The sequence below is a fragment of the Crocodylus porosus genome, unplaced genomic scaffold (genome assembly GCF_001723895.1).
Source record: "Crocodylus porosus isolate Cpor-Errol unplaced genomic scaffold, CroPor_comp1, whole genome shotgun sequence".
Lineage (NCBI taxonomy): Eukaryota > Metazoa > Chordata > Crocodylia > Crocodylidae > Crocodylus > Crocodylus porosus.
The window spans coordinates 73,134,268-73,149,716 of record NW_017728947.1 but is presented as its reverse complement, the minus strand read 5'-3'; the positions used below and the strand labels follow the sequence as shown (position 1 = coordinate 73,149,716).

Sequence of the window (15,449 nt, the reverse complement as noted above, 5' to 3'; positions counted from 1 at the left end):
GGAGGTGGTTCAAGCACCTACATTGAGCACCTTCAAGAGTAAATTGGATGCTTATCTTGCTGGGATCCTATGACCCCAGCTGACTTCCTGCCCTTTGGGCAGGGGGCTGGACTCGATGATCTCCCGAGGTCCCTTCCAGCCCTGATTTCTATGAAATGAAAATCTTTGGCTTATCAGTTGTCTAATGGCACAGCTAAACCACATGAGCTGAAAGTGCCCCAACCCAGACCTGCTGCTTTCCTGCAGCATTGGGGACATTCCATTTCTACTGTGCTCTGCTCATCCCACTGGCTTCTGAGAATCACATTTGTAGGGGCCTAATCTTTCCTGTTGGAGTTGCAAATTTCACTCTGCTTACCAGGCACCTAAAATTAGGTGTGGCTATGCTGAGTGGCACTATACCTAAATCCCTCTGCAGATCTGGCTCTTATTGTTTGCAGTTACCATAATATCTGTCAAAGAATAGTTTCTAGAGACTCCAAAATCAAAATACCTCCATTACTGCAGTCATAAACAGCTCTATATCTATGATGTATCTTTTTTCTTGCTTGCTTTGTCAGTCATTCATTTTGAAGGAGGTTGTGTTGCTTTTCAGAGTGTGGACTTTATTTTGTAATATGCGGTACAGACTTTACTGTCAACTTTAAACTTTTACAACATTTCGCATTTATGTAGCATGGCATTTCTTCTAGCTCACTTTTTTCCTTCTAGTTAATTAAACATTTTCTAAAGTTTGTAGGACAAGCTACATAGGTAGCATTCACCCAACATGCTGTTTATGATAAAAATATGAGATTTACTCAGACTGAATACAGGGGACCACAAAATTGTTAATACAAATGGGGAAAAGAGGAAACCAAAACAAAAAAAGAAGACAAAATGAATTTTCTTCAGAATTAAACTTACTTTCCAAATGCTTAATTTATAAATGTTACTAGCCAAATTTTCAAAAATGGCTTCTAAAACTGCAGGATAATTTTTAGCAACTAAATAGACAATTTTATGGATTCAAGTTTTTGCTCATGCAAAAAGGTAGATTTGTCTGTGCAACTTGTATCCTCAAATTTACACACAAGTCTGAATGGTTCTTGAATATAAAAATATGACTTGCAAGTTATATCCTTAGAAGCTAAGATGAGCCTGCTTTAAAAATTCAGCACATTGTATTCGGAATGATAAAATGTTGTACTTTACTTTTGAAATAAGGGAAGATATAACTAAAATAACAGGTATCTGTTCCAGCTGGCAGAATCAAGGTCTGTTTGAGAACCTGCCTCAAATTTCCTGTCTTCTAAGTGTTTCCTGTGCATTATACCACAGAGGTTAACTTCTACTTTTGTTTTTGCACTGAGGTTGCATATATTGCTATCCCTTAAAAGTGACCAGAGATGAGCTGACTTGAGTTCCATGACTTGTACTGACTAAATCCAAGTAACAATGACAAATCTCTCATGATCTCAAGAATAAAAGTTAGGGCAATATCTGACTATAAATGAGATGCATCTCATTCCTAGTACCCAAATAAAACACAGTTTAAAATGACAAGATAAAAGTGGTGTAGAAATACCAGCTCTCCACACATAAAAGGGAACTACATGGGAGAAAAAGATTTCTCAGGTTTTTATTAGTTGGACATACATGCATACTTTTGCTTCCTACCTGGCATTTCCTCTTGTGCTGGCAAGTTATGGTTCCTCCAGTTAGAGGGATACCAATTCAAAGTAGGAACAAACTTATCAAACCTTTTTACTGTCCTTCCTCTGTCTCCTCCTCTCTCCCCCCCATCTCTTTTAATCTTATTGACAAGACTTAATATTCGTCCTCCCAATTCCAACTGAATAAGCTACCCTTTTGCAAATAGTAGTATCAAGTGTGTGGTCACTAGTGGTGTAGGTCAACAATGTTATTAATATAACATACACTGCCAGGAACAGAGCAAAGAGCCACACTTTAAAATGATAGTTTTGTACAGGTGCCATGAAGCAAATGGCAGCAGATTTCTACTCATAAAACTGTAACGTTGTAAGAACAGATCCCAAACAGAATCTGGTGTCAGTTACTGCAACAAACAGCCCATCAATTAGGAGAATATATTATTTCTTTTTGTTCTCTCTCTCTCTCTCTCTCTCTCTCTCTCACACACACACACACACACACACACACACACTCTAAAATAATACCATAACAGAAGGGTGCTGTATCTGTGTTTAAAGAAGGGGTTGTTGGCAAACACCACAGCTCACTTCTGCCGAAATGTACACAACTGATATATGCAGCACAGAAAGCTGGCACCAGGGGCTTACAACCTTAATTTGCCTGCAAGAAGGAACAGAGATTTACCTTCAGAGCACGTTCTTGATTGTTTTCAGCAGTCAGATGTCTCGTGTTGTTTGCTGAAGTCTGGTTCTGCTCTTTCAGATGATGAAGCTCCTGCTCCAGCCGTTTGCACTGCAACGAGGAAAGAATCCCATTAAGTAAAGGAGCTGGGGCATATTTTCTCCAACAAGCCAAATGAATTAATGTAAATGACACCAGCACCATTTTTGCAGTGGAAAAAAGCTTCAGGCAGAGCAAGTTGTAATGCAAGAGATGAGATAATACTAGGCCTATACTATTTTTAAAAATAATATTCAATCTTTTATTTATTCCCTCTTCATGAGCCAGTTGTTCATGGAAAAGAAAGCTCATTAAGAAGTATATAGAGAAACTCTGCAAAATACATATTTTTTAAAACTTGGCAAATAAATAAGATACTTGGCCAAATTCTTTTTCTATCTCTACTCAAATACTTTTTCTATCTATACTAGTATAACACAGAATTAGGCTTTTAAAAATATATATAACTAGATATGACAAAAACAATGTAAGCGCATATATTTTTATAAGAAAGTATATGCATAATTTCATAAATGGTATATTAAACTAAGAGATTATATTGATTGCCAAATACATAACAGATTTTGGAGGGAAAAGACTAGATAAAAGTATATCTATTTTTTAATATTCAACTTAAAAAAGCTGGATAAAACATTTTAATTTTTCTCATTGTGTGCTTATGTACACAAATGTTTAAAGCAGTAATGTTGAATAACTATTTTAAAGGGCAAAGTGTTAAGACTATCAAATTAGCAGCCAAATCACATTTTGCCAGTTTTAAAGATCACGATACAGGATAAAACCCAGCTATCTTGGCTTAACATAGTAATTTAATTGTTAGTAGAAAAAAAATCCCCTATAAAAACAAAGAAATGGGACGTGGAGATGAAGGTTCAGTGGATTACTAAGGGCATATAAGAGAATAACTGCTAAAGCAAAAGTAAGAGGAGAGAACATGATAGCTAAGAACATTTATAACAACAGAATATTTTTAACATACCACATGTTACAAGGGAACCATTACAATATTAGTACTGAAAACTAAAATGGAAGACCTTGATGAGACAGGAGTTGAATATTTAAATGATGAAACAGTGTGATGGGTAACATTTCAAGCCTGGAAGAAAGGAATGAAATCAGTGACTTGCTGGCCACTAAAATAGTGCTCCCAAAATAGAAAACTCAAAAGCAATCATCCTGATGGTTTATGACCATGGGTTTATATATAAAGTTCAGTAAAAAATTGTTAATTTTTCAGTAATCTCTATTAATTTCTCCAGTATGCAGTACTAGAGTACTGAAGCATGACTCCTAATGTTTAAGGGGAAAAGATGTGAACCAGAGATCTATAGGCCACTGAGTCTCGTTTCATATCCAAGTAAAATTCTGTTGACCAGTATAGACAGTCCTGCAGACTGATGCAATCTGCTCAAAACACAAACATTATGAAGACATACAAAAAAGTATGATACAAGATAACCTTATTTTCTTTATTCAAATTCTAAATCACAAGTATTTAGCACCAAAAGTAGGAAGACCAGTAGTTGTGGCTTTGGCTATTTTGTGTACTTGCATTAGAAGCCATAGCATGGAAAGTTACCAATTCTAATGTGATTTTCCAGGTTGAAGATAGGAATATCACTGGGACTAGCATATTACTTTGAACTAGAGTCATTTTGGATCTGTGCTGGCTGCACTACAATATATCAATTTTTATATAAATAAGAAAAACATTTTTACAATAATAGAGAAATCCAGAAAATTGTTAAATTGTACCACGACTATAGTTTTATAAAGCAATTACTGACGTTTTGAGTTTAGTTTTAAGGGTTATCTTACTGAGAATGGCTATTACAAACTACAGCCTATATTTTCCTTTTCAGTATCCAGCATAAAAAAATATGTTTCTGTAGATATCATAGGTAAGGTGATAGGAAAATTACCCCAACAACTTTATGAATCACTTAAATCCACAGTCACACTGTACAATTTTTCTAATGTATGTAGCCTCAGAACAACAGAATTTTAAAACTGACCTGTTAATTCACTCCTTATCATGAATTATGAGTTTTCAGTTGCCATTTTCCCTTGGTATATTTGTTATTTTTCCATTTCAACAATGCCTCCTTTCAAAAAAATCTTATAAATATTTAATTTTGAAATTCCTCAATTATTATTTTGATTATACCAGTGATATTTTGAACTTAATGAAGTAATTAAGTTAAAAGACTAAAATCTTAATGAACCTTAAAAAAAAACAACCCAAAAACCCACACATTTTTCATGCTGCTCTCCTGACTCAAAAATAAGTTTGATATACTGCAAATACCAACCTTAGCTACTTTACAATCCAAAAACAAAATGCACGTCAGGAAGTTTGAACAACTGAGGGCCTCAGCATGCACTTTATAACCTGCTTCTCCTGCCTGCTACACTCTTATGAAGAAAGAAATTTGAATTAAGTAGAAACAGCAGGGTTCTTACACCATTCTGCCTGTTCGCAGACAGGTAGAAGAACAGTAGTGCAAATGCTCACACACGGAATCTCTAGCTCAACAGCGTCTTTTACTCCAATTAAATATTCCATTAGGGTTTCCCCTATTTTAAGGGGGGTAGGGGGGAAGAGAAGGAGGCAAAAATCCTCTTTTTCATTGAAACATTTGCAAATGGAAAATCAGATATGTTGCTACAATCCACTGAAAGTTTTGCTTTAATTTGACCATCACAGGAAAAGGTGTCTGGTTAACCTCTCTGTAATAGATCATACAAGTACAAGACTCATATCTCTTAATTCACTCAAAATAATGATTAACTACAGCTGTTTCAAGCAAATAAAAAATATTTTTTTTCTCCTGGTCCTGAATACAGAAGTTAGCTATGTGTCATCTGTTAAGAACACATATTATAAGGAAAAAAGTTATCTTATATTATTGTACATTCCATAAAAAGCTTAGCTTTACAAAAGTTGTATATTTAGCCTATTATTAATGTTAAAATACTCTACTGAAAACTAAACAACTTTTTCACAAAGGTAAAGAGCATATGAAGTTTCTTTGGAAACAATATTTCTACTGTCCAGAAAGAAGTTTTAAAAATAGTTTTAAACAATGTGGCCCTTCTATTCAATTTGGCCAACATTTTTTGAATTTGGTGTCATTGGTAGTTAGCTGGATCCAATAAAAATAGATATTCTTTTAAAGAACATGTGTTTTTATTGGTTCCCTTCATTGCTGAAGGACGCCAACAGCTGCAAGTAAGAAACTGGACTTCCTTCTAAAAACATATATAAAAATACTTTTTGAGTAGGGTGAAGAGAAGTCACAGGCCAGTTTAGTATTGATGACAAAGAAACATAAGATTTTTTCACAAAGCAGAGGCCTAAAGGAAGTTTTTTCATTTTAAAAATCATAACTAAGAACTTTTAAACCTGCAGTACCAAATTTATTAGAATATATATTTATGAATCGGTTAGGATGAATCCTAGAGAAATCAGATAAATTATATTTTTTTCTAAATGGTACACTGGTGATTTTTTTTTTAAATGGTACATTTTAATATGAAAGACAACTACTCACCTAGAGGAAATTCTTCATTAAATTACCATGTTTTGCCAAAGGTAATGATTATTTAAAAAGTGTTTGTTTCTTATTTCAGCTATCGCACATCCTTAACAGTATTGGCAGAAGCATGTGCTTGAAGGTCAGAGAAGATAAGCATGGAAGAGAGTCTTGAAGATTTATCTAAAAGTCACTAAAGCCTTTGGGTTGGCAGTGGGTTGTATCCTTTCATATACATTTTGCATAGTAACCCTTAAGGATCATTTAAATTATGATAGTAAAATTCATGCACATAAAATAAGTATATACACAGAGTACTCAAATGTGAGGTAGGATATGCCAAAAAGGAAGTATTAGACAGAAAAAAGGAGAGGTTTTCCTAATCTTTTGTACATATTCACTCTAAAACTATCAATCCCAAACTAGCATTGTCATAGTCACAACCTACATGAGTCAGTGCTATACCTTAAGGCTATCTTTATCTCTATTCCTTTACTAATCAGCAGCTGCCTTTTGCAGAGCAGTTGCCAATAAAATATTCTTTCCCCAGTATTGGCTACTCTCAGTTGTGAGAGAGAGAATGTTGGCTTTATTATTGCAACCAGAAAGAATTGTAATAGTCAGTGAACCATACTGTGTGATAAAAGTTGGCAAATACATGTTAAACACAATCATTACACCAACTATCAAAATATAATCACTTCTATATGTTCCCCCCCATGAATTTCAGAGGTAGTTTGAATGGGAATATATGATGGGAAATATAACAGCATTCACATATGTCCATGTCCTTCATTCTATGCTTAGTGGGCTATCGGTCCCAATCTCCAGCCTTGGTACAGCAGAAGTTAAGCATGCTCTCTAGTACCCGTCTCCAAGTTTGGAATGGGATGCACCACAAAAGTATCTTTACCTGGTTTATGTTGTAGAGGTCTATGGGAATATATGATGGGAAATATAACATTTCTCAATCCGGATCCTTACAGAAAAGCTGCCACATTCCCTAAGGTGATCAAGTTCTTTAATTCAAAATACAGTGGGCCAAGGAGCAGCTCCACTCACCCAGAGCTTTGCGAGTCTATTCCTTCCTACCACACCTACCAACAGTGGAGAGTGGGAGAGATACTCCTCCCATGGATTCCTTATGATTGTACTCTGAAGACCTCTACAACGTAAACCAGGTAAAGATACTTTTGTGGTGTATCCCATTCCAAACTTGGAGACGGATACTAGAGAGCATGCTTAACTTCTACTGTACCAAGGCTGGAGATTGGGACCGACTGCCCACTAAGCATAGAATGAAGGACACGGACATATGTGAATGCTGTTACTAGCTTTGACCTCCTCTACCTTTGATCTGGAGAAGTTAAAGACCCTTCTTATGATAGCACTACAGTCCCACAGCTAGGAAACAGAGTAAGTGTGCATTGGTAGTCAATCTTGGGACAGAGGACACTAAATCTGAACAAATATATGTGACCTAGTGAAACAGAACTTAATGAGATTAAGAGGTAACATAGAGATCTGCCAGGTAGAGGAACTGTCAGGTAGAAGAGACGTAAAGAGGAAAAAGTGGCAAAGGGGTAGCAGTGAGATATATTCAGAATGGGGTACAGGGAACAGATAGAGGCATGCTTAAAAACATACTCTGATTCTTCTTGTTCTCCAATTAAAGCCCCCAAGGCTAGGGACAGACGTTCAAAAAGCCTGACCCTGGCTAGGCTAAACCAGTTTGTAAGTGCACAGACATCCCCTTTGGACTGAAAAAATTCAGGCACACACCTGCAGTGGCTCAGGCTAGAAGCCAGGAGACACTACAGCAGCCCTCCCTTCCTTTCCATAGAGCTTAGCTGAGGGGATGGGGGGATGTGGCCAGGCCCCAGTAGGCTTTGTGGCCGTAGCAGGGCCTAGTAGCCAGGCCTGCAGTAGTTCCCCTGTCCCCCCCGTGCCCCATGACAGACACAGTCCCACAAGCACCCATGTCATGAGTTTTGCCTATCAGCAGCTAGAGGTGCAGGGCCCCAGAACCCAGAAGCTCCTGCACCTATCTCCTTAACAGCTGACAGGCTTTGTGACCTCAGCAGGTGCTAGCGGGCTTGCAGCTTTCACCCTGCTACTCCTTAACACACACAAAGTCACCAATTTCACAAATGTTGCTTGTCCGCAGTTTAAGGTGTAGTTTCCCCCAAACCCCTGCACCTATCTCCTTGAAACTTGGCAGGCTTCGTGGCCTGACCATGGGCTACCATCCCTGCAGTTTTGACCCTGCTGTGGCTTAACACATACACATGACATGAGTTTTGCTCTCAAGCCTTTGGGGTGCAGGTTCTCTGAACCCGCTGTACCTATCTTCTTGAAACTTGGCATACATCATGCCCTCAGAAGGGCTACCATTCCTGCAAGTTCATCCAAATTAGGCCAGAAATGACAAAGTTATAGGCTGTTTCAACCTTCCCCATTATATCCTATGGGCGAAACATCAAACAGCGTCAAAACGGCAAAATGTTTTGACTTGCCTCATTTTTTTCGAGGCTGTTTCAACCATATCTGTTCCACCTCAATTTTGCTGTTTCAACCTTGAAACGGGTTGAAACAGCGTTGAAACAAAACTGGTGGCGAAATTTTGCACAGCCCTAGTAGATATGGGTTAGAATAAGTTCTGGAGTTTTAGGAGACGGACACACCAATGCAGCCAACCATCTCATTATGTTAGTCTTCGCTTGCAAATGAGGCTGATTTAAGATAACAAACATGACACTGCAATTAAAGGGTGCATCTACACGAAGACACTGCTAATACGCTACTGCATAGTATTATTAGGCTACTGCGCAGTTGAGTCACTTAAAAGCTGTTCTCTGGCTCTACTGTGCAGTAACTCCGGGTACTACACATTTATTTAGTACTTGATTATACAAATACTAAATAATTTCACAGTAACCACGTAGGCATCTCATGTAGATGTGCCCAGTGTAGGCAATTTACATCTAACATTGTGTGAACTGATGAGCATTTTGTTCCATGGTGTATCTACAAGTAGCAGGTGGTGTGCTAAAACACTGCTTGTTTATCTGCAAAGACTCCTGAATTACTGTTAACCTATTGCCTGACCTGTCTCCTAAGCTGTGTTGTCATCATATGGCTTCATTTTAAAGTAAGGACACGATCCACAGGGTTAGAGGTAAAGAGAAATGTGCAAGTAACTTGAAAGATGGATAACGTCAACAACTGCTGAAGTACAGGAGAAAGGGAATGCTTACAAATGTGAGAAAAGGCAGTCAATCATCATCCTGCATGTTTTGTATACGAGGAGGCTTTGTAGCACTATAGCAGCCTGATCTAAAATACACACGTCTAAGTTCTTATTGGCTTTAATGGGATTCACATACTTAGAAATAAACTTAAATGCTGTGCTAGACTAGGACCTAGTTTCCATTTCATCAAACTAAACCATCTAGGTGAGGAAATTAAAGATGTCCCAGTGAAAACAGGATCTGAATGACGACTAGCTGACTATGACAATGTGGAGAAGAGTGAAGAACTGTAATGTTTTTATTGGTTGAGGAAGCAATGAAATGACATGGCAGGCTGAGCAGGGAATGAGTGGATTGCAACAAGGAAATTATATTTACTGGGCCTATGTAATCCTGCTAATCTTTGTGTGCTTTTTATATCACTGACTACATGTACTGTTTAGATAGGAACTTTTATTAAAATGCATTAAAATAAAATAAAATTACATTTATAGCAAAATGTTATGTTAAAAAGAGCAGAGATAGCTGTGTTAGTCTGAAGTCAGACAGAAGAGAGGGTGTATTTGCACCTTATAGACTAACTAAATCAGAGATGCATAAGCTTTCATAAGCAGAAGCTTACTAGTACCTGATGAAGTTAGCTGCTGCTCACAAAAGATTATGCATCACTGATTTAGTTAGTCTATAAGGTGCGAATCTACCCCACCTTCTGTCATTGTTTCCCTTTCCATGTATGTTTAAGGGTCAAATTTGTCAACAACTTTTGACTGTATTTGTTTAACAGGATTGCATAACTTGTATACTAGTTCAGTAGCCAGTAACCTTTATAAACTGTGGGCTGGAACAACCCAGCTCTGGTCTGACATAGGCTGTGTGGTCTTGGTACCGCACCAGTACATGTTGGTTTTTCCAGTAGCCATTCAAGGGCCAGCCAGCTAGATCCCACACCCACACCACTGCCATTTCTCCCAACATCTGGCTGAGGCATGACCACAGTTTCTGGCCACTGGAAAGTGGTGTGGTGGTTGGACAGCTGAAAGCTGCATCTGCACTGCTGTTCTTTCTCCACCTGTCTATCTTCCTACCTCCTAGACTGCAATACAGGCACAGCTAGAAACTGTCTTGTCCTGGCACAGCTCCCTACTCACTGGAAGCTGCACCTACTCTGCAGCCTTCCAGGCAAGAGGTGAAGGGGTGGGGAGAAGCAGTGGCAGCACAAGCATATTTGGGAGTTGCCTGGGCCCAAAGCAGCTTCTTGCTGTTCAGTCCTGGAACAGGCACAGGCAAAAGTCTTTGGCTGTAAGGGCTGGATCTGGCCCATGGGCTATATGTTGCCAATTCCTACTCTAGTGACATCTGAAATCCAATAAATATTCAAGATAGATTAGATTAATTCAACTCAAAACCTAATAAAGGCCATTTATTTAGCTATGAAATAAAGGTGCATTGTTTTTTTAGCTATGAAACTTTACTCTTTTGTATGTGGAGCAAAACTTTTAGTTTATGCAACATGCAATACTGATACATTTGTGAGTATTTTTGCAGGAGCAAGGAATAAATAAATACATTAATTTTACTGACCACACTTTTTACAGTAAGGTTTTACTGAATTATAGTAATACATTTAAAGGGAAACTACCCATCTGAATTTAAAAGGAATAATTCAAAAGTCTATATTTATAGAAGACAATTGTATGGGCTGACATTTTAAAACAATTTCTTTTCCCTTCTCTTATCAATGTTTATATGGAGCTTTTCAATAGGTGAGAAATCAACAAAGGTCCCAGGCTGGTACTGGCTTCAATGAAACTGCACATGAATGGAGGGCTCAATCCTAATGAATTATCTTAGATAATGTAGGCCAAGATGACTATTTAGTTCAGCAAAGCACTTAAGTATGTGCCTAACTTTAAGCATGCAAGTAGACCTATTGAACTCAATGGGATTACTCAAGTAAGTAAAGTAAGTGTATGCTGAAATACCTTGCTATGCCAAGGTTTATACCACTGAAACAGTGACAAGATTTAAAAAAAAAAATCATTAACAAACACTAACAAATGTCACTACTAAATAATGGGGATAGAATCCAATTTTTCATTACACATTTTATGGCAAATGTAATTACCGATAAGGACTGAAGAAAAAAAAGTATTACTTTCCTGAAAAGCAATTAAAGAACAACAAAATCAAGTAATATATTCCAGGAGAAACTCAAGAGAGATTAAGGACCACACACCTGAATACTGTACCATTTGCCAAGTTAGACATTACTCTTAATTAGGGGTACACCTGTAGAGATTTTTGGGGCCAATACCGATAGCCGATATTTAAGGAGGCATATTGGCTGACACTGATCCGATTTCCAATACAGCAGCCTCCAGCTGGTAAGTCTGGTGCGATGGAAGGGAGGGGGGAGGGAAGGGGCATGGGGGAGCAGATCAGTGCCCCCTGCAGTGAGGGAGGTAGTAGGGGCAGGGACAGGGCGGCTCCTGCTGCTGCTTGCACCCCAGGAGGGAACGGGGGGAGGCGGCATGTGCCCCCCAGATCTGTGCAGGATGGGGCAGGCTGCAGCTGGCTGAACACCCCACCTCCACCCATGTGCCAGGAATAGCTGGGGCTGTGCTGGGCAGCTGGTAGTGAAATTTGGGTTGGATGCAGCATTCTCCCAGAGCTGTCAGCACCCGCTTCAAGCCCAGACCCTGCTGAGAAGAGTCCTGTGCAGCCCTGGCTGCAGCCCACCCCACCCTGCACAGATCTGGGGGGCACACACACCCTCCATGCCCTCCTGGGGCACAAGCAGTGGCGGGAGCTGCCTTTTCCCGCACCATGAGCTGCAGCTCTGCCCCCCTCCCCTCCCCGCCCTGCCTGGGTAACACCTGGCTCTGCCCCCTCCCCCACTGCAGGGGGTGTTGATCTGCGCTCTCACACCCCTTCCTTCCCCTCTCCCCTTCCACCACACTGGACTTACCAGCTGGAGGCAACTCTCCATGCTGCTGGCTGTGCTCCTCACTACCCGACTGCTGTGCGGCAGCTGCGTGCAGCACAGGCATTTATTGGCCAAATTATCAGCCCCATCAGGCTGATATCTGATAGAGCCAGTTTTCTTTATATCAGCTGATGTATTGGTGCACCTCTACTCTTAATTATTAAGTACTCGGTCCAACAAACAACTTCAGTATAAATATTTATTCTTTACATCAAACACTAGAAAAATACATTTTTAAACCATAATATATTTTCACCTGTGATTTCTTTTCAGCCACCATATCTGGATATGTGCAACAACACAACACAGATAAACAGTTTATCTTATTTTAAGATTTATCTTATTTTATGCTTATTTTAAGATTCTCTTCTTTTCTTATAACAAGCTGCACAGGAGAATAGCTCCCAACTCAAAGATGTCTAATGGAATGCAAGCATTCTTAGCGTCTGACAGATCCTTCTCCTCCCCACCCATTTTTTTTGAACAGTCTGCCCCTTGTCCCAAATTCATCACCATTGCTCGAGAGGCAAACATCTCACCATTTGGATGCTACACAAATCTTTCCTTTGCAGACAAAAATAATACCAAACTCTTCCAGTCAAAACACAAACCAACCTTTGGTGTCAATGTGAATTATGTACTTTGAACTGCAGATGTTTGGAAGCACTTATATTTACATAAATATCTTTCATCCTTTTTCATGTAGATGAATTATTTTTGCTAAAAAATAAATGAATTCCTGGGCAATAATCACAATGAAGATCTTTCCATTAAGGTATAATTTGACTTACAGTTTTCTAATATCTGAAAAACGCTATTCTTCAACATCCTGGCAAACAGTCAAATGTATTTAAATGATTATTTATACAATGCCCAGCAGTTTCAAACTACCAGGATCTCAAGAAGGAGAAATGCTCTGGAAACATCTGCATCTTTAAAAATTTATCTTTGATTGTTAAAAGAAACATTTAGCTTAGAAACATTTTTTTGCAATGGTGTATTGGTATATTGCTCAATCAGAAGCCATCAAAGGAAATGTTCTAAAATAAAGATGAAACACTTTTTCTTCATTGCTACTTTGAGCTACTTGGAGTACAGCATTAAACAAACCAGATAATATGCTGTATACATGACTTGGCTTTCTCTTGCCAAATGTCCACTGATGAACATGAGAAAAAACGGCAAAGAAAAATTTCATATACTTTCATTAAAATACTTTATGAGATCATAAATATATACAAAATAAAACAATGTCTAAATGCTTAAGGTGATGTTGGTTAACTATGTTTCCTCTTTATAAAAATTCTAGACATATACAAGCAAAAAGCATCTTTAGATTCACTCACAAAACTTCATTTGGGGTGGTCTCATTAGCTCTGATTTTTATAGGATCAATATAGATTTTATGTTCTTTCAAGGTTGATGATTGCAAGAACCAAGAAAAATTCAATTCCTAGTCAATAAGTGCTCAACAGACATTTCAACCATGTCAACCTGGGATTCAACATTTAGGGACGTTAGGTTTTACTGTCTAGGACCGAATCATTGATTGGAAACAGTCTCAACCAACTTTTGGTTCTTACATAAGGATTAAAAATGTCAATGGCTAAATTGTAAGGGATATGGTGGGTTGATTTGAATAAGATTGAATGAATAAGCTTGAATCAGATTGGAAGTCTTGCTGGAACAAGCACTTTCATTAGATTTTGATGTCCATGTGTAACAAGTTCCATTACACAGATCTGCAACAGATTTAGGCTGGGTAGCTTGACTGCATCAGATTGTAAATGCTATTCTATTGTTGCTCTACTCAGTGTTGTAGGGCCCAAGGCCCAGCTGCATAATGGCATTCTGTTGCCTAACTCCTCTTCAGAGTTAACTACTACAGTACCTAAGTGACTTAGAGGCCTAACTTACATAGACTTTTAACAGAGAAAAATAATTGAAAAAATGTAACATCTAAAAAATTAGCACAAAGCAGTTTTTTATTGACCTAAAAAGGATCATATAATTAACAAATCATGATATCCTCGCCTAGCAGGTGTAGTCCTATTCTAAGTCTCACCAGAACTTGGGAACATTCCATTTTCAACGGAATGAAGTTTCTGTTTTTAAATTTTACAAAGTCACATCTGATTTTAAAATCAAAACTTTATTTTACAGGTAGAAAAGCCAGTCTACAAATGACTCTTAATAATAGTGGAGACCTTAGATATAGGTTACTTGGAGAAAAGAAACAGTTTTCCTACTAATTGTGGCGTAAAGCAGAATTCCTCAGGGGCTTGTTCTGGGGCTGGTATTGTTAAACATCTTCATTAATGATTTGGGCCATGGGACTCAGTTCATACTTAGCACATTTGCAGATAACACCAAGTTGGGTGGAGTTTCAGAACTCTGGAGGGCAGAGCTAGGATCCAGAGTAGGGTGACAAGTTTCGGTCTGGCTGGGATAGTCCCATATTTCATAGGTTGCCCCAGCATCCCAGCCAGTTGGTGAGAATTGAAGTAAAAGTCCTGGACTGACACCACCCTGCCCACATATACCTGGCCTAACTCCTTCTGAGCAGGCAGGAGGCAGGCTACGCTGAATACCACCCCTGTCTAGCCTGGGGCTCAGGCACCTGTCATCCCAGCTTGCCCTGAGCAGAGTGGAGTGGGGCAGGACAGTGCAGAGGCCTGAGGCCAGGCTCCATCCCCACATGCAGAGGCTGGACCTGGTTGGGAATGTACAGTGAACCCCAGGCTCTGCCAGCCCACGCTGCACGGCCACCCAGTGCCTCCCTGCCACTGCCTGAAGCCTTATGCCCTGCCACTGTTCAAATTGCTGAGGCGTGGGCTCCATGTGGCAAGCCTAGGCAGCTGCCGGAGGTAGAGGTAAGGGACCATGTGGCCATACAACACAGGCTCATGAAGCCTGGGGAGCACCAGATAGAGGCCTCTCCCAGACAGGTCCAGCCTCCATGCATGGGTCTCTGTGCTGCCCCAGCTGGCCCCACTCTGCCATGAAGGCTTCTGGGAGCCATGGGGCTGGCGCTGTGTGCATACACATGTGAGAATCCTCATGGGGAGCAGGGTGCGGAGGCATGGCACGTGTGCATGCATGCATAACCTGTCCCACATTTCCTTACCCTGCTCCAGATTTCCCTAAAATTATTATGGTCACCCTAATCTAGAGTGTCTTGGATAAATAAAAAGTCCTTTTTCAGATATGTGGGGAGCCGGAGGAAAAGAAGGGCAACGTTGGACCCCTGCTAAACCAGATGGGGCAACTGACAACTGA

The 15,449-nt window shown here is 39.3% G+C and overlaps 1 protein-coding gene across 3 annotated transcripts in view; it reads right to left on the bottom strand.

Annotated features, from left to right (window-relative positions):
* The window catches only part of MIPOL1 (mirror-image polydactyly 1), a 277,415-nt gene that overhangs the window by 154,431 nt on the left and 107,535 nt on the right, over positions 1 to 15,449 (bottom strand). For all 3 annotated transcript variants that reach the window (XM_019551720.1, XM_019551718.1, XM_019551719.1), the window contains one exon: positions 2,341 to 2,448. In XM_019551720.1, coding sequence (XP_019407265.1) covers positions 2,341 to 2,448 — 108 coding nt within the window. The remainder of the gene's footprint in view (positions 1 to 2,340; positions 2,449 to 15,449) is intronic.